This window comes from Pangasianodon hypophthalmus, chromosome 19 (genome assembly GCF_027358585.1).
Source record: "Pangasianodon hypophthalmus isolate fPanHyp1 chromosome 19, fPanHyp1.pri, whole genome shotgun sequence".
In the NCBI taxonomy this organism is placed as follows: Eukaryota; Metazoa; Chordata; class Actinopteri; order Siluriformes; family Pangasiidae; genus Pangasianodon; species Pangasianodon hypophthalmus.
In genome coordinates this window covers 13870791-13893657 of record NC_069728.1, presented here as the reverse complement: position 1 = coordinate 13893657, position 22867 = coordinate 13870791, and the positions used below count along the sequence as shown (strand labels likewise).

Below are 22867 nucleotides of genomic sequence, written 5' to 3'. Positions count from 1 at the left end.
CAGTGTCACGCAGTGACGTCAGTGCAGCACACACCTGCTAACTTCTCACAGGAATTACTAAAATACAACACCAAGCAACAAATTAGCACCAGAACCGCTACAAACATCTCACCTGCTTCAGTAGAAACATGTTTAATGTGTTTCAGGGTTCGTTTTCCTTTAGGTATGTTATCTGAGACCTAGCTATGAAAATCTGAAATAATAAGCTGAAAAGTTTGTTTCCATCTAATTTTATTTCTCTGAAACAAGGACGAACACATCCATAAAAGTGACCCAAATGACCAACATACAGCCGTGCCAAGCCTAAAGTGCAAACAACTGGACATGACATGAACATGATAACCTGTGACATTCATAAAAACTTCAAACCATAAAACCAAAAGCACCCTTTTAAAAAAAAATAATAATTTTTAAAAAAAATTAAAAGACACTAAGGAGTGCATTTAAATAACACACACACAGGTCTAGAGATATCTTTGAGTCAGGTCACGGCACTCTATAAACCATATAAGCAGGAATTCATTTTGATCCCAAATTGCTTAACAGAAAAGGAACTTTACACTGAATGTACTTCAGAGTTTGGTATTAATTATAGCCATTTCAATGTTAGTCAATCAGCCAAGAAAATGCATTCTGCACTGGAGCTGTAAGGCTTATGTTCGGCTGAACTACAGCTGTTAAAGAAGTTGACCTACTAGATTACGTGTCCTGTGGCAATTGCTGCAGGAACACTAGGCAGCAAGACTTAGGCAAGAATTCAGCTCTGACTGTTATAGCTTATATACATTCATTAAGTTTAATCAAGTAAATGTTTTTGCAAAGTCTCGCTTCTCACAGCGTGTTCAAATATATACACTTCAGATTATAGAAGCCCATAAGCCATACTAAAATACAGAAATACTGACTAAAAATAAAATTATGACTTAATACAGAACACCATTGACCTCTTTAAAAATAAATACGCATACATATATATATATAATTCAACAACTGTTTTAAACATAATGCTCTGCAGAGCTGCACTCCAAGCACAATACTCATATACACACAGGACACACACAGAGGCAAGCTCAGATGATAAGCGGTTGGTCTTCATCATGCATGTGGCAGACAGCATGCAGGTGATCACACGAAGCTAGTTGGGAATGTCAGAGCTGTTGTTGCGGTTTCCGTATTTTTGGTGGATGAAGAGCAGGACGATTCCGAGGAAGAAGCAGACGGAGCCCACGGTGATGTAGGCGATGCCCAGGAAAGGGTTCTTTCCTCCCATCCACGAGATGGTGCTGAGGATCATGCGCTTTCGGCCATCGAAGCTGCGCACGGGATAATCTGAGAGTGACAGGTTAGGGAGCATAACACATAACAGCATTCGCAAAGCATTTAGACTTCAGTACAGTTCAGTATATTGCAATGTTTCTCTTAACTAGCTATTGGCCTAATTCTAGGTGAATAAGTGCAGGTTTAAAAGTGTAAACTGGATCAGTAATCAGTAATAAACTCTCAGCTACGCACTCTACAAATCAACTTGAAGTTATCTGTATGAAGCTGCATAATAATTGCAACGATCTTCACCCACTCAGAGACCTCCAGTAAACTCAGATCTGAAATGAAAGGATACTGTAACTGACTTCCAGAGTGTAGTTGCCTCTGGGAAGTGTTGGGGTCATGTTGTTTTTCTTCTGGATGATACGGTAGAGTTTCCTAAATGTGGGCAGGGCAGCCGTTCGCATCCACACAATGAAGTCTTCGTTAATGAAGCCGTTGTTCTCCGGGTCTGAGTCCAGCTCAAAGACAGGCTTACGCCAGTTGACTGGTTTCGCAGTTCCTGAAAGAGAGGAGACTTGCTTTAGAGAAGAAGAAAATGTGAAAAGTCAAACAAGCTGTCTGAACCTTAAGCTGCAGACTAAAAGTCATGACTCCTAATTTATGACCTCCGACTAGGAAATAACAAAGAAAACACCCCCTCAACGTTCCTACTCGGGAACTCGGGACAGTCACATCAGCATGGCTGCTCACAGCATGAACAGTAAACAAAGTAGCACTTCTTACCCTTAAATGAATTATACTTTATATACAACTATTTACTTTAGCTCAATAAAACATACAGACATTCACTTGTTAAATCGTTAACACTGACTATAGTGGTGTCCATGCTCCCCTCCCCCTTTATTTTGTAGCACAGAGGTTGAAAATGACATCATTCCAAGCTCCAACTTCCCACTTCCTGCATTTAGTACACCTGCGATCAAGTTCAGGCTTTTGTTGCTAATTTTCCTATAAAAGCATGCCCCAAAGTTCATTCCTCTTATACTACAGTGATTTTACCAACTATTACATAATTTTATTGGTTTAACTATTTATTAATTAAACTACAACTACAAATAATGCTAAAGAAATGCTAAAATTAGAATGTGCACATTAGTATAAACCTTGTAGCTGACCTGCTGTCAGAGCCGCTGCTGGAGCTCAGGAAGTATTCTGAATGTTAGATTCTTTTTACAATCTCCAAAAGCAATCCAAAGGTCTTGCATTTCATATCTTACCTTGAAAAACAGCAGTGAGGTTGGAGTTACTGCCACCAGGGTTTCTGAATTTCACATGCTTATCCGTCCACCAGGCGATGCCCTTCTTTATCAGCGGAATTGTGATCCTGGTTCCATTGGGGTCGAGATAAATCAATTCCAGCGTGTCTGAGGAAATTAAGGGAAAAGCAATCAAGCTCGCTGACCACCACAAAGGCTTTCTTTTAATCCATGACTGTACTAAATTCCTTTCTGTCTTACCGTTAAACATGCTGTTAGCAATAGCACCACAAGGGGCAATGGGTGTGGTTCCAATCATGCGGTACGGCTCACATTCTTTACTCGGGTCCTGTGGTAGGAAAACATGAACAGTGAGGACACTAATGACCAATACATCCTAATCTACACTGATCTACAGCATGGAAACTCACTTTTCCAGATCCTGTCCATACCTTAAGAGATGAGAGGTCTCCATTCAGCTGGCTGTCATCTCTGGACTTCACATAGCGACGATGGTTTTGGTAAAAGTTTGAAAGGCCATAGTACATAAAAACATTGCTCTGGGGATGAGAAAAAAAAGTGTAAGCATACTTTGTTTTGGAACGATACTGTCCATATATACATACACTCGCATTTAAAGGCAATGTAAAACGGAAAATCTAACCCATAATCCTAACCCATAATCCTAACCCATAATCCTAACCCATAATCCTAACCCATAATCCTAACCCATATTCCCATATGACTATCACAGCAACGCATGCAAAATTCAGAGTCTGGTTAAGGTGGAAAAAGCCGCTGCTTTTGTCTTGTAAGTCAGTGGTTCTCAAAACGTCTGTAGCCAGGGACCCCTTTAACTTTAAATTACATGGACCCCCTCAGTTTGGACTTATTTTATGAACATTATTTACATTTGTCAAATATTTTAGAGCTTTCTATTCCTGAACTTTCTACCGATAGAACAGATTAGGGCTGAGTTTACTTTGGTGCTTGGACCCCTAAATATAATAACTTTTGATAATATGGGTTGTGATTTCCACCACTCTAACAAAAAATTTTTAAAGTCATAGAGCACACAACCTGAGCAAGGACATTAACTAACAAGGGAGACAGGACAGTTTTGATTAAACGTGTGAGGAGAACATATGAAAACGTTTTTGGATTATTTCCCCTAAAAATTACTTGGCACACATGATCACAGTATGATGTTGATTTTTCATTGGTCCTTAAGTAGTCACTTGTTCATTCCCATACCACCATAACCCTGTTTTACTGGTGTTAGGGAAATATTACAGCTTCTATTTTTGGATCTAACAAAATTAATTCGAGGATGCAGTTTGTACGCTATTATAGTGTACAGCTAATTTAATGTTAACATCATATTGGCACAAAAAAGCTAAAGGAAAAAAAGCTGAAATGATGCAAGTCACAAGTCCAGCAGTGTGGTGTTAAAGCAAAACAGGAATTTGTCTAGGAAGTGTGTTGTTCTCATTCAGGAAAGCCCTGCAAAGCTTTAGTTCCTCAAAACAGTTGAAAATCGTCTGTGTAAATACATCCTGTAGCACCTATACATACACATGTACACTATATGTATATAAACTGCAGTGTGTGAAATTAAGCCAAGCTTTGTGTTTACCTCAAAGGGCTGCTCAAGAAAGAAGGGCAGAGAGCATTTACATTGCGTCGTGATGTTCCAGCTGCTCTGTGAGCAGTTGTAGCATGGACTCGAGGCGTCTGCCCCTGTGTAATCAATCTGTTAACAAAAAAACAAACAAAAAAAAAAAAAGAGTAGAGATATGGAGTTGCACTCTGAGGCATTAAAGCGCAAACCATCTACTTCTGCTAGTACTCCTTTATTCGTCAAGCTTCTCTGATCTAGTTATATTTAACTTCTAAGAAACAAGTTACTTATGTTATAACAGCTATAAACAGTTGTTCTTTCACCAGCACTATTTTTGCCTCTTGACATTAATAAGACTAAAAAAAAACAGCTTGTTGTGTTAGCGAAAACTGCAAAGTGAAGACTTTCATGATGAAAAACTTTACAGCTGTATCTCTGTAAAGTTTACTGTTATAAAGCGCTAAGACTGGAGACTCCTTCAATAAATGATAACTAAATGTCTCTAAACATCAAATAAAAAATGAACACCTTCTGACCAATCAGAATCGAGAATTCAGCAGCACTGTGGAATAATAAGCATGTGATTGTATACAGTCTGTAATGCATGTGTATAATAATCTGATGGTCTGACACAGACACTTGTCCATTATATTTACTCACCTATTGTATGAATGCACAGAAATAAATTGAATGTGAATTGAGAAGTGTGGACTGTACATTATATTTCTGGAAGTATATGCTTCCTTGTTTAACTTTTCATGATCGTGTGCCTCAGTCGTGGTTATGCATGCTCATTGCTCAAAGAATACTTCCGCATGCAGCATTCAGGAAGTATAACCAACCGTGGAAAGCAACGAAACGAAACCTGAATAAAACGAGCGCTGAAGCAGTCAAACCGGTGCTTTCTTCAAGCCAACGACTGTATGTGCTGCAGTTTTTCAACAACTAACGTGTTAAGACAAATCATTTGCTGTTGTATTTTTCTATACCACAGTCAAAACAACATCTGAACATCTGCCACCAGTGGACAAACTTCTTTCAATTTCACATTTATGCTTGTAATACGTGCACTTCCCACCACCCTAAAACACCACATTTACGCATACTGTTTTTCACTAATCTCTTACTAGTTAGTGTAAGATAGAAGAGCACACTGATGTTTTTGGCACCTTTTCAAATATTGTCTAATCACAACCCTTACCAACACCCAGCTGCCACTCGGGCAGCTTTCCTGGGGCATCGCTGCCACTGGGACAGCTTTCCTAGGGCATCACTTCCACCGGGACAGCTTTCCTAGGGCATCACTGCCAAAGGGACAGCTTTCCTAGTGTTTCACTGCCACTGGGACAGCTTTCCTAGTGCTTCGCTGCCACTGGGACAGCTTTCCTAATGCTTCGCTGCCACTGAGACAGCTTTCCTAGTGCTTCGCTGCCACTGGGACAGCTTTCCTAATGCTTCGCTGCCACTGGGACAGCTTTCCTAGTGCTTCGCTGCCACTGGGACAGCTTTCCTAGTGCTTCGCTGCCACTGGGACAGCTTTCCTAGTGCTTCGCTGCCACTGGGACAGCTTTCCTAGTGCTTCGCTGCCACTGGGACAAATTTCCTAGTGCATCGTTGCCACTGGGACAGCTTTCCTAGTGCTTCGCTGCCACTGGGACAAATTTCCTAGTGCATCGTTGCCACTGGGACAGCTTTCCTAGTGCTTCGCTGCCACTGGGACAGCTTTCCTAGTGCTTCGCTGCCACTGGGACAGCTTTCCTAGTGCTTCGCTGCCACTGGGACAGATTTCCTAGTGCATCGTTGCCACCAGGACAGGTAAAAAATTATTTGATTAGGGTTTAATGCTACAAGAACAATAAGAGGTTGTACATCCAACACTACAGTTGGCCTCACCTTTAAAAAATGCTTTAAATGTTTTTACTGATAAGAAGAAAATAACCAAGAAGGGATGCTTAAAGTAGAATTAGTTCACATATTATGTAAAATGCAGGTTCCAGCGTTGCAGCTTCTCACCTCAAACTCCTTGATGTTGTTGGACGTGACGTACAGCCCGATACCGATAGGGATGAAGATCAGCCCGATAACGAAGAACGCCGGTAACACCGTGCCAGCTGTAAGGATAGGCTGCCACGCCGGTAAACGCTGCTGTTTGAAAGCCGTGTTGTCTGGTTTTTTACTCCGGACGGCGTTTCCAGTAGCTCCCGAGGCCCCGGAATGATGGCCGTCTTCTTCCTTGGCGTTGTAGCTGGACGCCATCATGTTTGCAGCTGAAGCCAGATTAGCTTAGCTTAGCTAGGTGCTTAAATCTGCCGAAATACGAGACACCCGTGGCTATTAAATTATTTAAACTATGTTGCTGTTACATATACCTGTTAGCTACAGGTATATGACCTCCTCGGAAGACAAATCCAGATTTTCATCGGCTCTATGTTTTGTTTATTTCTACATTTAATCGGGGTGGTGTCTTTCCGGAAGTTTTGACACTAACCCAACGTGATGACATCAGGCGTCCGTGGGGACGTTAGCCGTGCGTAATGACGTCATCTCGGAGGGCGTGATCAGAAGATTGGAATATTGAGCACTGTGAGAATATTATGATTTTTATTGGGTAGATATTGCATGCGTAAGTCCATGCGTAAATCCGTAAAGCTCACTATTTTTGCCTCCAAAAGGCTTAATCGTTGGCCATAATTGTTGGTTTTTCCTATCTATTATTTAAATTGTTCAATAAAATATTGCTTCATTTTACAATATAACAAAACAATATAACATTATTTGCAATGCTGTGTCTGTACTCTTGTCATTTTATCCTGTTCAGCTATCCAATACACTACATTCCACTGCATCATTATAACAATCAGCAGTGCAGTCAGCAGACCCTTACACACACACAGAGAGAGAGAGAAAGAGAAAGAGAGAGAGAGTCAAGCACGCATCTTAACTTTCTCACTAGAATGGCTCTAATTCTGTTCCAGACAACCCAGACATTGTTGATAAGATTCACTACATGTACTGTATGTGATTAATGGCATTAGAGAGTCATGAATACAAAATACAGATTCATCTTTACAGCTCTTTGTGAGTTGGCTCCCACCTAAAAGCCCCAGCTCAAAGAGTCGCCTCATCCATGAATGACTAAGGTGTTTTGAATTTTAGGGATAGGATTGATGGGATTGTGTAAACATAATCTATTAGTACATCTGAGATATGGAACATACTATTCAAACATCTTGTATATAATTACATTAAAGAATTTTTCATAGCCTGCATTATTTTATTTCTCACTCACTCTTTCTGCAGAAAGCTAAAAGGCACAATGTTAAGACAAGACTGATAAAATTGTGTTAGTTTATTGAAAGTGCCCATCATTTCAGACTTTTATTAACCTACTCCAGTTTGCCTGATTCCTGTTTAATAATCACACTATGTACAAGGTAGTTTATAGCTGTATGTCCATCAAGTCAACAACTTCTGTTTTAGAAAGCATATCTGGACTTGTACAGATTGTATCATGTGTTATTAAAAGTAATAAAAGTCCATATTTTAATTTAAAAGGCACTCCATTAAAACACTAGCTCTATAATGTCAGTGTTTGTGTATACATATATTTCCACAGCAATTCCATCATAACTGCATATACATACAATTCTGAGGTGTTCAGAATTAAATTAAAACAAAATTAAATGATCACTTACATCTCACATACAGTCACTGATATCTTGTAAATGTCAGTCATGTTTACACTGTATTATATATGTTCTTCTGTAAAATTTCAATCCAGCTCTTTCCTATTCACATGCATTCATTTTCCATGTTATCCCACAACTTACTTTTTTTGTCCACAAAACATCCATCACCACTGAATCACACTCTATTAAGAAAAAAACATGTCAACAACACAACAGACTTGTGTGCTCCAGATTCCTAGCTTGGTTCTGAGGTAAAGTTCAGGGTGGTGTTGATCCAGGTGCCGTTGAGGAGCTGACACGAACACCGCAGTCTGTGCTGTGGAGGTGTTTGGCCTTAGTGCTACACCTCAGTGTCAACGAGGCTCAAAAGTCATGCGGAGCACAACATTTTCTGCAGGTGAAAAAAGGAAGAGTGAACTGAAGTCACAGCTTTTATTCTTAGCCTTTTTGTTTTATTTTTTACTAAATGGAAGAAGTTATTGGCCAATATTGACACTCTGAATTTAGCTAGACTACACTGACCAAAGAACTATATGGACCAAAAAACTTATATACAGTATCCCTATAATTAAGGGTCAGATCAAGGAACAGGACTGGCTTAAAATGGACCAATAGTCGAGACTTTTTTATGGGACAGTTTAAGTCAAGGACCAATAATGGACATTTTTGATGTTTCTTGGTATTGGGTGCTCACTGGGTTATTATTAATAAATCTGTTAAAAAGTAAGTAATCAGACTGTATGACTGTAACTCACGTTATTGTTCCTAAATTATTTCTGAGAGGCCTGTACAGTGTACTGTAATGTCCAATTCATTGCAGATATTCAATTTAAAAATAAATTGATCAAATGCGAAGAACAACAAAATCAATACATCTTGAATGACCTTCCTTGTGTGACGTTCAATGCTCTATGAGTTTATCATTTAGAAAAAACACTAAGGCTTACTAAACACTAAGGATGCAAAAGGGCTGCAGTGAATAAATAACAAAGTCCTACAAAGCATTAGCATAAAAAGTAATGGAAGTCTCTTTCATTGATACATCTTCAGTAACTGCTTTATCCTGGTCAGGGTCCCAGTGGATCTGGATCCTATCCCGGGAAGATACCCTGGATGGGACAGGTGACCATCACAGGATACCATGCACCTACTTGGACAGACGGGAGAACATGCGAAACTCCACATAGACGGTACCCCGAGCTCAGGATCGACTCAGGTACTGGAGCTGTGAGGCAGCAAAGCTACCACCATGCACCACAGTGCCACCTAATGGAAGTCTATGTCATTCAAAATCACATTGTGCCACATTGCAGTTTGGTATCATCATTAACCCTTATGTTCTGTTCGAGTCAAAATGACCCATTTTACATTTTACTAACCCTAAAAATCATGTTCTTGGCTCAGTTTCTCCAACATAACAATTTATGCTAAGGGTCATATTTATACCAGCATGATGTTCTGGGTTATTTTCTCCTTAGAATAGTACGGTGAAATTAAAATGTTTTCAGATGTGAACCAAAAAGCTACTGTTACTGTATGTTCCATGTCCTCACTATCTTGTATTTCTACTCCCATCTGCCATTAGGAAAAATGATGCATCAGATATTTTCAAATTAATGTTATAACTGTATTTCTAAAAATTCTAAATGGATGGCATGGAGCAGTGGGACATAACAGCGCAAAGCTACTGTATGTACTGAATATGTAGCTCAACAATGTTGAGTGATGCATCTATATGAATATTTAGACATATGAAAAGAAATTTTGACTGAGATAGACTTTCACTTCTTGCTACATGAGCCTCATAGCTCCATTGCATAGCTCCAGCTGTATTGTAAGAAGTCAGCTTCAGACACCAAATATGTCTTGGGCTAAAGGGTATGAAGTATAAATTAGATTTTTTTTTTTTTTTAAGCTTTTTTTTTTTTTTTGTCAAGCACTCACAAAATACGTGTCATTTCGCAGTATTTTTGGTGCATCATTTCTAAAAAAAAAAAAGCAAGTTCATGAGCAGCGCTTTGGTGAAAAGCTGGTGCTAGTTAATGGATGGAAAGATGATTAGAAAATAAATATTCCAAAATAAAATAGAAAAGGTTTTATGGCTGATGATGTGATGAAATCGAGACCGATTAGAGAATGGCTGGAATGTGAACACACAGATTAGTAGCTGCTTTAGATGAGATGACAACACATATCAAGCTATCTAATGTGTTTTTTTGAGACAGATTCTCAACAACTGCTTTATAACATCAGAATCTGTGTGCATAAATCAGACGTGTTCAGTGTTGTCACTTCTGTATTTGTTACCTGATCCTTTGGTACAGGGACACATCCAACAATAATACTGAGCTGTTCATTGTGAATGATATTTTAAACATCTCCTAGTAGTCTAGACTTGTGTTATCTTGCAGAGCTCATCTTCATCAGTTCTAGTGAATGGTGGGAAATTCCCCAGCAATTAAACCCTACCTGTGATAAACACATATGACATCATGACGCTTGGCAAGTTCATATGTTGATCATTGAGGCCTGGATATGTAAAGTACTGTGAGAACATGAATCGCTTCAAAACCTGTTCTTCAGAGATAGCTTGACATTGATGGCCTCTTTTACTCCTCCTCCAAACTTCGTCTTCTCTGTCCAGAATGTGGAGATTGTTGTTCTCAGATGAGTGATGTATTTCAAGTGTAGGTGGAGCGCTGAGTTTTGAATCTTGTTGCACTGGAGTATATTTGTGTGGCGTAATGTGAACTTCATAACTTCATAATGTGAACTTTTATCAATTTCCACAATATATAGTTTTGCAAACTGGGAATGTTTCTTAGAGTCGACATTTTGACAGCTACCTGTATCTGAATATAAACTCAATTGATTAGACTTACCCACCATGACCTCTGCGGGAAGATAACCTAGACAAGATTAAATTTTTTAAAAAATTGGTAAAATATATTTATAGTGTCAAAGAATAGTACAGAAAAGCCCAATTTTGGCTAAAACCAATTTGTTTTCATTTTATTTGGCTGTTTGCCAGAATTCAGGGACAACCCATTCTGACAGGTTTTCCCAGACCGCCACACAAATGTGATAAAATAAATAAAATTACACAAGACATGTTTGTATCTAATGGTTGTATCTAGTCTGATATTTTAGCAGAATTGCACCAAACTTTGGCCTCAAACGCAAACAAAAAAAAAAAAGGTTTCATGTACACTCCATAACCAGAGAGTGGCGCAAGATACCATAGAAAGTAATCAGTTTGAGAAGTAATGTGGGTTTTTTGCATTTCCTGCAATAGAGCTTAGTATAATTACAATAATATAAAATTCTATTAATATTGCATGATAACAAAGTTGACTTTTTGATATAAATGTCAGTCATTTCCTCTCATCCACTGTCTGAGAACTTTAACTCACTCTCAGTAACTCAGTGCTTGACACATTTGGTGAAAGATTTGATGAGTGCTGCATGCTCAGTGAAGCAGTTTATGGTGTGATATCATTGTTTATGCAGAAGAGAATTAAATAAAGCATTATGGATTGCATCATGGTACACCTAATGGAGGTTTCCTAGTGCAGGTTTTATGCAAATTATATTGGCAACTCACTTTTCATGAAAATGGTGCGACATCAAAAGGAAAAGGCAATGTATTGAGGTTGAGGGATGAAAAATTTCCATTTATTTAGGCTTGGTGCAAGTGAATCAAAGATGACAGATTACATTAAATATGCTTTTTTTTTGGAAACCTCCACTAGCAACTATCATGTCAAACAAAACAAGAAATGAAATGGTAAGAGAAGACAATTAAGGAAACCGAAACCCAGCCAAGGGGTTAGTAGGCTAACAGTGTGCTCTAGTAGGGGAAATGATGTTGCATTCAAGCCAAAGAACTGTATGTTCAAGTGTCAACATTATATACATTAACTAGTATGTATATACAATACTATATACATACTATATACTTTCCAGACCATATATTTAAAATACACACATCACATTTTTTGAACACAGAGATGATAAGGATGGTGTCTGGTATCTGCAAGTGCTTCAATAGAGAGTCCTCATGGGTTTACATCTACTTTAAACTAATCAGGTACATCAGTGGCTCTGTAGTGCATAGATCAATTAACTTTAGGTATTACAGAGTACCAGACGCTCAGCTCTTGCCCCCTGCTGTGGACACTGAGCTGATCACTGCAGACTTCCTCAGTTCAATTTTCATTGACTGGCTTTCAGCTCGAGACTCTATCCTGGATACTGCAGAGAGACCCATTACAGTTTTGCCTGGTTTCATACCTTTTGACATAGGGATTCGTGTTGCCGAGCAAGTCCGAGTTGACTGCACATCCGTCCCGGACTGGTAATGAAAAAAAAAAGAATGAAGGATGAGTGTCAAATGAAAAGTTATACAGCATTTTTGTCACAATTTCTTAATTAAATCAATAGTAAAAATGCTGTTTGTAATGTCCTAAAGTGCGTCTACACTTGTAATAATCAGGCGACTTTAAAAATAAGACAAACAGTATAGCTATGCAATAGCTCTTTTTAAATTACATTTATAAGCCTGGAAATTATCCCCCAGCCAGAACAGAGCTGCCCAACTCCACCCTTTTCACTAAAAGACAGCCCATAGTCATACGTAGTTTGAACAGTTAGGGAGAAGCCAGTTCAGGGAAGATGGCAAGCCCCTTCATTGCAGATTAAAATTTCCCTGCATTTATTTCAAAACAATTTGTTATTATTTGTATATAAATTCCAATACTGTGATGGTTAAATTGGAGAAAGGGATGGCCATCCACTATATTACAAATACTCTGATGCTTCAAGCAATAAAGAGTTTTTCAAAGATCCAAAAGGCTGATTACTATATAAATATCCAGAAAGCGTGTGTTTAACATGTGACGTTTACAACCTAGCATGTACCCTCAAGAGTTGATAAGAGATTACACTTTAAGATCTAGCTCTCTATTAGCTATTGTGCTTGTTTTAGTAGAGGGTCTTATTGTGCCAGGATATGCATGTTAGCTTGCGTCTGCTCACACATGTAGACTAGCTAATGCTAAGTGCTAGGCAAATAGTTCAGGCCAATTTCATGGTTAAATATGAGGGATCAGTCAGTCGGTGCCAAGTAAAACTATTTTAAAAATCGAAGAAAAGAACTCCACTCGTTTTGGGTGGAATTGGCATAACAGGTCATTCCAGGGTTAGTTAACAGTCACATGTTAGGTAATGTATTGCACTTATCTATACCTGGACAGAGATCTATCTAGGGAGCAGACACCCCCTGATATCATTTTGAAACAATTCAGAAGCAACTGTAATGTAGAAGATTGCACATCATTATGTTGTTTAGGGTCACAAAGTCACACAATTTTATTAACTGCTAAATAACCAATAGCAAACAAGTGGTTCAACGGATGACATATTCTATGTGCGGTTTATGGTCACTCACCACAGACTGAGTTGGCTTGGAAGGAGCAGATGTGATGGGGGTAATGGTGATGCTACTTGTCATCTTGCCAGGTGTGGTTTTCCCTAAAGTAGTGGAGGACTGTCGGGGAGAACGCAGGACAGTCCCCATATTGGGTGTCTCCTTGCTCTCTGTGCATACAGTCAGAGGCCTTACTGTGAGTGTGGGACTGCTTCCAGAGTCCTGAGACCTCTTGTATTGACTCCCTAGGTGAATATGGATTTTGTTGTCTTCTGTTGTTATGATATTGGTGTTGGAGTTGTATTTGCGGACTGGTGTTGGCACCGTCTGCTTCTCCGGAGTCACCTTAAACACAGCACGGCCCATGCTTGAGGTCTCCTGAGGTTCTGGAGAGATAGGCGCCTGCATCACTGGGCTTGTGCTAACTGTGATGACTGAGACAGGAGAGCTTGGAGAATCAGGGTAGGAGATCTTGCTTCCCTCTGGTGACTTGGCTCTAGAAATGGTCGTAATGGTCACTGGAGACTTGGTCCTGTCCATTACGTCAAAGCTGCCCTTTGGTGACACAGTAGTGGGTTTAGGAACTATAGTTATCCGTGGTTTCTGCAGCCCTAAAGTGGGGATAATTGTGGTACTTGAGAAGAAGTCCTCAGCACGAGGACTGGTGATCTCCAATGTGGCAGTGCTGTTTTGATGATCTGGAGTCACCCTTATATGCAGTGGCTGGCCTGGTTTTTGTGACATGGTTAACTCTGGAGATTGAGGGGACGCATCTCCATTAACTTTATAAGTCAACTTGTCTAAGGCATCCTGTGCATCAGCACTTGCTTCTTTTTTCTTCATCCAAGGAATCAATGATTTTTTCATACCTAGTTCTGCAGATGCAGGCGGATAACGGTCCAGCACTGCTGGTTTTTTAAGACCTTTCTGCCTCAAATTGCTCATCACATGATTTTCTTCCAGAACAGATTTCCTTATGAATACTGCTGGAGTCTCCTCTTCAAGTGCTTCATTAGTATGTGCATCTGTCTGGACAGCTGTTGAAGTAAGAGGGACGTCCACTATCCTCCTTCCATTCATGCTAGGCCGTAGTGCTCTGCTGTATCGCTTAGTCACCTCTAACTCTTTGGTGAGGTGTAGAATCTGTTGGCTCATACTTTTCTTTTTGTCCTGCTCTTCGATGAGCCTCTTCTGTAGAACTGTGTAATCGACCTGAAGTTGAGATAACTGATCCTCCTTGTTCATCAGTTCATGAATCTTCTCCTTAAGAGCCAGGACATCTGCCTGCAAATCTCTGGTTTTGGCCTCCTCCATCTTGCACCTCAATCTTAGTTCAGCTTCTTGGCTCACGGCCTCCCCCTTTTCAATGGCCTTGTTTCTGGCAATCTGTGACTTCATTTCCTCCAGGAGCTGAGAAAGGACATTGGCCTTATCCTGCTCTGTTCTGAACTTCTTTTCAAGCATATCATATTCATCCTCTGTCTTCATCAAATCACCCTCCACAACTTCTAGCTGCTTCAAGCGGTTCTTCAGCCTATCAATCTCCTCTGTTAACTCCTTAACCTTGTTGTCTTCATCAGCATATCTTGCCTTGTCTACATCAGGTCTGTTTCTGGATCGTCTTTCAGCCTCCTCCAAACAGTCCACTCTCTTTTGCATTAGCTTGACCTTTGCATTGAGATCATTTTGTTTCTCTTCTTCACATGCAAGTCTAGTCCTTAGGTCATTTTTCTCCTTTGTGAGAGCTGACACTTTCGTCTCCATCTCTGACTTCAGTTTCAAAAGCTTTTTGCTCTCTTCAATCAGCTTCTCTGTGATTTCCATGACCTTGCCTTGCTCAGCCTTAAATAGCTTGCTCATGTCCTCGCTTTTTTGCTCCTCTTGCTTAATTCTCTCTGCCATGTTCTTCCTCTCATCCACCAATATTACAGTAAATGACTTGAGTTTTGTCAAATCATCTTTTAAGCTACTTTCTGCCTTTTCAAGCCTAGACTCAGCACACTGAAGCTCTTTAACATGATTTTTAACAGTTTCCAGCTCCTTGGTTAAGTTCTTTGTCAAGACCTTCTCTCGTTCTAGGCTTGCATGAAGTTGTGTACACTCTGATTTGCTCACGTTAAAAGTTCCCTCAAGTTTCTCCAAGTCTGCCATCCTTTTCTGTAGCTTTTCAATTTCAAGTTTCAGCTCACGATTGTGATTCTCCTCATCTTGAAGCTTCCTCCTCAGCTCCTTGCACTGTGCTTCTGCCTTTGTTATCTCCTCATCCTTTCCCTCCATCTCCAGCACTCTTTTACGGAGAGTTTCAAGCTCAGCCATGAGGCTTGAGTTTCCACATTCTCCCCTGCTGATTTTGTCCCTTAACTCTTGCAAATCCTCCTCGGATTTCTGCAGTGCTTTGTTACTTTCCTCCAGCTCCTCAATTCTCCGAGACAGACCAGCCAGCTTTGTGCGTAACTGTCGGTTTTGGGACTCCTGACTGGAGAGCTTGGTTGTCATGTCCTCATGTTCCTGTGAGAATTTAGCAGCTTTATGCTCTAACTCCACTTCCAACTTCTGAATTCTCTGACTGTCCTCTTTGTATTTGCTGGTGACACTTTCCAGATGTTGATCTCTCTCTTGCAGCTTTTTGCTGAGGTCCATGATCTTTTGGCTTTGCTGATCAATCTGGTCAATATGGAGCTGCCTCTCGTCCACCAGCATCAGAGCGAAGGACTTCAGCTTCACCAGCTCTTCTCTTACTTTTTCTAGCCGTCTGCTGTGATCCTTGTCTTTACGGGCTTGGTATGCCTTCTCCTGCTCCAACAGTTTCTTTAGTCTGGGACGAACACAAAGGAAATAGATAATCTATTTAAACTGATGGTAAATTGTAAGATAAATGAGTCATCTACATTTCTTTCATTAATTAGTGCAAAGCACACAAGAATATTGTTAATTTTTTTCTCACAAATTTTTTTATTATATCTCAGTTGTTTACCTGACGAAGGGAGAACGAAAAGAGTCCTGTGAAACCTCGATCAGATGCCTAAATAACGTCATAGCAAAATTCTAGTGGGATGCAAAGCAGCGAAGTAGAAAAGAGAAAAAGTATGACAGCAGAGAACAAAGAAGGGGTTAGAGCTGATCCTGAGCCCTCATGTGATTATCTCTGACAACAGATTAATGTGTTTCACATGCTTGCACGATCACAGCACTGTGAGACTGTACAAAGTATCATGGCATGAAAGACTTCCACTAAATCCCTGTTACTCTTATACGTGCCTTGCAGTCAGCAGCACCTAAAAAGCAACCATCCGTGATGGTGGTAAATGTTTACACTGCTTCAGCTCTGCAGGGGACCTTTATGTCAGCACAATAAATCCACTGCAAGTGCCCGAGACCCCATTAGAGATGAAAGAGAAGCCTAATTTGAAGTTATTTACCAAACTTATTTAGTGTCAGAGATCACAAGATTCTGAAACAGATCTAAATCCAACCTGTATCCACTGTGTGTTCATATGCTCAACATCTGTCAGATTCTAAACAGATTTCAAACTCACCCACTAACTATGATGCATTCCACGTGAGTCCATATCTAATGAGTTTTCAGCTGTGTCTGTCGTTATGAGCCATTAAGACTTCAGCAGGGTCGAGTGAAGGTCCCATGCTCCCTGCAGAAGTAGCCATCACATTCCAAACATGTCATCAGTGCAAAATGAAAGGTGAATGCTGTGTGGAAAGGCACTGCTCCACTCGCTGGTGATATCATCCTCCCATATAAGGCACAGAATTGTTCTACCCTTGTTTGGGCAGAGGAGGAGGGGACTGACTAGGGGGGTGTCGTTTCTCACAAAGTCTGTCCTCACACTCTTTTCACTGTTTGCTTAGAACGAAGTCAGGATGTTGTCTCAGGAAATGGACAGGACAACAATCGGTCAAAGTGCCAAGTGGTCAAAGTACTTCAAGATCGCAAGGATTCACAGTTCACACAGCACACAAACCAGGAGTCCAGCATGACCCAAATATTTCCCCTCTCTGTCGTGACCAAATGTTTCCATGGAGACAGGACAACAATGCAAAAGAAAAGTTTTGTTTTGTTGAGGGAACAATGCCAGACTCGTTCTCTGTCTAGCTCAACCCTGTTACCCAGAAATACCACTGGTAAAGATGGTTTTTTTTTTAGGTTATGAGAAATGTACAACATCAAAACAGTGATGGAAAAGTTTAACAATCTGATCTGAGTAGCATGCTGCTTGTAGTTCATTTTTTGTAGGACAGGCAGCTAAAGGCAGTCGCTGGTTTAGGATAAATATTTATGCAAAATATGAAAAATGCCTGAAAAGCTATGACTACTATGGTCCAGAGGCTCAGACCATGCAAATACCTCAAGTATGATGTAATCACCAATCTTAGGTGAAGACATACAGTCCGACCTTTCCCTAATCTGAAACTGACTGTAGATGACCAAACTGTTCTGATTAGTTTACACCAGTTCTGAATACAACTTCAAAACATTCAGGATATAAGTAGATAACAGATTCTGACATCTTCCAGTTTCAATTTATAGCTAAAAATAAACAATTACATCAGCTAAAGGAATGTGACCAGGCTAAATTATAAGGCTGATGGGAATTTATTAATGAAACTCCTTTTAAACGCAGCTCTAGGCTTAACCTCCATCAGGAAATGATTATGTAATTTAAAAAAGGGGGGTTGAAACATTAGAAGAACATTTGAAGTATATTAGAAGGGTCCTTTATTTGAAAAATTTTGCAGTGTAAAGGGAGGAAAAGCTCACCGTGCTTTAAATATGAAATAATTTGATAAAAACATGTTTAAAAAATGGCAAAATAATCTGATGCAGAGGGACAGCAGCAAGTCAGGACTCCCACTGTTGGAACTGCCTACACAATAAGTTTTATTGTTCAGGGTGGGCCTTTCCGCTTAGCGCCCTGCTAACCAATCACAGGTGCTGTGGGGTCCGTATGACATCACCTGTGATGCATTTCTAAGATGAGCAGATCGGAGAGGAATGTGCTCACACGTTGCTGAAAGATGAGCACTGAGACGGAGCATGAGGCGATGTGAAGGGGGGGGGTCAGAAAGGGCAACTGCAACTGCACAAACATGACCAGATACTATATGATAGCCATGTATGACTGTGGTGCAAATGGCTTCATAATTTCACACTTACATGCTGATCAGACAAATTTGTGTTTTGTAAAAAGATCTAAATTGACAGGAAATCGCACCTTAAAAAGTTGTAAGTTAAAGGACATATTATGTGCTGAAAATTTTTCCAACATCAGGCAAAGGTGAGATATATATGTGTAGAAATGTACTGATCCACGGTTTTTATTTTCAATACAATATCCGATAACCATCTGACACTGACACTGTCTTAGAAACGGTTCCATTTCTGCTGTAATGTGAATAGAAATTATACAATATGTTACAAATGTGTGTAATGCTGGGCAATTTGTGTTTGGTGTTCACCTACAGTATAAGTTCTGTCTCATGTCAGTCAACATCACACATATGTCAACCATACCTACACAGTATACTGTATCAACATTTACAGATCATTATTATTTACATTGTTTGCATTACTTTTAATGAAACACTACTTTTATATAACTTTTTATATTAATTTAATTATTGTACTGCTATTATTTTACTATTCTATCTTATATCATTATTATTTTCCTCTTTCTGTCACTGCTATTATTTATTGCACTATTATAATTTGCCTATTTTATTCTTTTCTTTTCTTTGAGGTGAATCTTAAATGAATGAAAGCTGTAAAATATATAAAGTTGATATTATTATGATTATGATTATTATTATGAGTAGTAGTATTAGTAGTATCCTAATTTAGATCTAATTTAGATCCTTACCACTAACATTAGTAGTGATAAGACATTATTGCTAAGTAATCAAAAGGTAAACAGGGTTAGGTTTGGCTTCTGACATTTTTTAACCATTCTTATTTTTTTCCCACAGCATTTTAACCATTCCATTTCTTTTCATTATTATTAGAATAATTAAGCATAAATTATCTGGCATAATATTGAATTCACAAGAGCAAGTAGTTTTATTTATCAGTAAATTTATTTTAGATTAAGCACAAAAAATGCATTTCAATCTTTTATCTGAACTGTCTTGGATAGTGAACCTTTGTGCCATCCAAAAACAAACAATAAAAATTCCACTTACAAGGTCTAATAAATTTTTTAAAATTATAAAATAATGTATATTTTGTTTTACTATGCATATGAGTACTCTATTTTGTAAAGTTTCTGTGAAATACAATGCATTGAGGAGTTTGTGTAATTTTATACTTAAAGCCTGCAGCATAAATTTGACCTGTTATTGTAGCAGCATTATTCTACAAATAAATGTAACAATTTGAATCATCAATAAATGCCTAAGTAAATATTCATTCACAAAAAAATGCTCATAACACTGATTTTAATCCTGTTGTGAATTTCACAAATTGAGCAAACTTGCACTGGAAAATTATTTAATGTCTATCCCAAGAGAGGCACTAAAGGGCAGTAAAAACATACTAAAACCTTATAAGCAATTTTGGTTGCATAGATAATGAAATCAGAGTCTGCCAAATGTGCATGTCAAATTTGATACGCATGGCGTAAAAGGGTTTAGGCTGAATATTGAAAAGGCCATGAAACCACAGATTACTCGCTCGCGTAAACACATAACACATTAATAGAGAACACGACTGAGTGAACATACACAAACACAGCATGTGTCAGTTTAATAGCGCATACAGTGTATAGGAATTATTATTATTCTCTCATAATTAATTCATCAGTCAATCTGATTACCATTAGACTGTAAACAAAAGCTCTCAGACAGACCAGGGTTAGTAGGTTGGAGTTTTATAGCATGTGAAAAGCAGCTACATGTACTTTGGAGATTTTTTTCCGGCTAGCAGGGTCACCATGTCAACTTTCCATAAACTGCTGTGAGCACCCTTGGCGTGAGTTAAGTGCCCCTTTAATGTGAGCAACAAGCATTTTATAACACAGGCATGTGGTGGAAGCTTAATGTACGTTTCTGCCATCACACATTTCCAAGAAATGCTACCGCAAATAAATTGGATAATTAGATTAAGCTGTAATAGGAACTCATTTCCAAGCTTCTAAATGAATGAAACACTGTAAACAGGTTTCTGCAGAACAAAATCTTTAATCCAATTACCTCATGTCCACATGCTTTCATGCCAAGCACAATCAAATGCCACCATTTTTTATACCAGGACAAAAGCCTTCACATCGATATCCTTAGACATGCATCAAGTTGTCAAAACTCAAAGGAAATTATCCATGTAATACTCGATGAGATGAGATCAGCGTGTGCATGTGAGCTCTATCATGCCTTCATGGTGAGCACACAAGGAAGGCTGATAGCAATCGTCTTCTGTAAGGGATTTATCAGATGGGGCCAGAATATTACGGAGCATGTGTCCCAACATGTCAGGCCTCGAGAATGTGAACACAGAGGCATGATGCTCAGGTTGCTCAGTTGTATGTGCTGCTTATCCAAATAGAGTATAAACATAGCTTTGCCACAGTTAATGAGAAACAGCACTTCTCTGCCGCAGTGATGTAGTCCAGTGGCTCCCAATCCTGTGCCTGGAGTTTCCCTGTGTTGCACATTGTAGTGTTCGTCCTGCTCTAACACATCCACAGGAATTCAAGAACAGCCTGTTAATGAGCTGATCAGTGGAATCAGGTGTGTAGGCTGGAAAAACCACAGGGTTCTCCTGGACCAGGACAGGAAACCACTGAATAGCCAAGAAGCAGCTGTGTGTGCTACATTCTAGTCCAAAAGTCTGAGTCTGCTATAGTATAGTACTGCAGTTCAATTCAATTTTCATTTGTATAGTGCTTTTACCAACGGACAGAGGAGCTTTACAGACAGTGGAAAAAGAAAAAAACTCCCTGACACAACATGAGGAAGAAACCTTGAGAGGAAACAGATTCAAAAGGGAAATCACTCTCTTCTGGGTGACACCAGATTGTGTGAGTATAAATGATACAGATATAGTACAAAGACAAACAGTCCAAAGAGCCTTGAAAGGATGTTCAGTATAAGCAGATTTTGAATAATAGTCCTGGAATGAGCACAGGACAGTCTCTATTTCATCATTTACCACAAAGTATATTTCCTGAGGCTCTATTCTGGCTTCTTCTTTGTCTACAAGCAATTTGTCTATATAATGTACCTTCCTGCTGCAGTGGAAACCTGGACTTGCACTTCCCGAGAATTTCAGCCATGATTATACGTTCCTGCTGTTTACATAAACATGTATCAGCTCATACACATTCTGTACTTTTCCACACATTTCTCTGCTGTAATTATCTAAATGATCAAAACGATCAAATCCACTGTCACCAAAATGAGGGTAGAGTCCCACTGGAATCTAGTTCGTAGACTGTATATAACATTTATATAACATTTATAGTCTATGAAGTTTCTTCCTCATGTGGTCTCAGGGAGTTTTTCCTTGCCACTATTGCCTCTGGCTTGCTCATTAGGGATCTAAATCTACAAGTGGATTTCTATAAAGCTGCTTTGTCACAATGTCTACTTCATCGGGCCTAAATGCTTAAAAGTAAAGCAGGTCATATTTTAATACTGTGTTAGGAATGTACACGTATTAATAATTGACTAAAATATACATATAACACAGCAGTGATTAACCTGAGGGTTGTTAAGATTTATTTTGTTACTATAATAGACAAACTAATACTATTAAACATATTTAAATACCATAATGTAAATTACCTTTGGTTTAATGATTTAAGGCTGTCTATTTAAACGGCTACATGGGAGGTGACAGAGCAGGTTCTTCCTTAATCAGTACGAGGATTCCTTTATCTTCGTGATTATCCTAGCACTGTAGTTGCATTTCTAACTGTCAGATGGACGACTATGTGTATGCTCCTTACATTTCTGAGCAGCAAATTCAAACAACTGATAAAAATCACGTTTTGTTTTTTTATGAAAGGAAAATATACCTCAGTGATGGAGACATTGCACAGCTTCTCAGCTGGTAGATAGTACAAAGCAGACTTTTTCTCAAAGATAAAATCATAACCCGTTTAAAATAAATGAAGCAAAGAATGAGATGCAGTGTAGTCATTCTGATAACTGGTGAGATATAAAACAACTGTTGCTCAGACTCTTTGAGCCTCCTGTGTACAATGTACAATTATGCACTATACAACATCACTATAATTGCATATTAGCAAATGTGCTAACTGGCTACAGATTACTATGACATCTCGTAAAAAAAATTGATTTGCATTTTAGATCTGCTGGCTGGGTCATTTGTCCCTGATTTGGCCTAATTATCTCTCTGGTGAGTGTTGATTGCCGGGTCACTAATCAGCGGTGCTTTAGAAGGCCTCACTCAAAAACACAGGCCATTTGGTTCATTCGATGCTCTTCTTTTTCGTTTGCTGCTGTGTGGCAGCCTTTGTGTGATTACACTAAATCTGAACCAGACATGTTTATGGAGACAGTGTGTGGTGTGTATTCTAGCTCGATGATTCATTTCTGACCTGGGAAAGTCGACTGTAACGTACAGGGCTGGAATAAA

General features: G+C 39.2%; 2 protein-coding genes across 7 annotated transcripts in view; both read right to left on the bottom strand.

Annotated features, from left to right (window-relative positions):
* Positions 1–214: 214 nt before the first annotated feature.
* Positions 215–6672, bottom strand: LOC113532242 (cell cycle control protein 50A). Its single transcript, XM_026923533.3, has 7 exons — positions 6157–6672; positions 4159–4275; positions 2975–3082; positions 2784–2871; positions 2544–2690; positions 1619–1825; positions 215–1329 (listed from the first exon to the last, which is right to left on the bottom strand). Exons 1-7 carry the CDS (start codon positions 6400–6402, stop codon positions 1136–1138), a joined length of 1107 nt encoding a protein of 368 aa, XP_026779334.1. The 5' UTR covers positions 6403–6672; the 3' UTR covers positions 215–1135.
* An 802-nt stretch (positions 6673–7474) lies between these two features.
* LOC113531737 (filamin-A-interacting protein 1) overlaps positions 7475–22867 on the bottom strand; it is a 36688-nt gene continuing 21295 nt past the window's right edge. For 2 of the 6 annotated variants that reach the window (XM_026922614.3, XM_053241975.1), the window contains exons 5-6: positions 13282–16075; positions 11480–12186 (exon numbers count right to left, since the gene is read on the bottom strand). In XM_026922614.3, coding sequence (XP_026778415.3) covers positions 11986–12186; positions 13282–16075 — 2995 coding nt within the window. In that variant the 3' untranslated portion in view covers positions 11480–11985. Of the gene's footprint in view, positions 8224–11479; positions 12187–13079; positions 13145–13281; positions 16076–16234; positions 16761–16796; positions 17785–22867 lie in introns of those variants that run through there. The other 4 variants (XM_053241976.1, XM_053241979.1, XM_053241977.1 and 1 more) reach the window with 4 other exon arrangements.

Excerpts from the sequence above, each read along its gene's own strand:
- LOC113532242 (XM_026923533.3), bottom strand. The coding sequence starts at position 6,402 with ATGATGGCGTCCAGCTACAACGCCAAGGAAGAAGACGGCCATCATTCC. Across the intron at positions 4,276-6,156 it reads ACAACATCAAGGAGTTTGAG|ATTGATTACACAGGGGCAGA; the intron begins GTGAGAAGCTGC and ends TTTTGTTAACAG. Across the intron at positions 1,330-1,618 it reads CACTCTGGAAGTCAGTTACA|ATTATCCCGTGCGCAGCTTC; the intron begins GTATCCTTTCAT and ends TGTCACTCTCAG.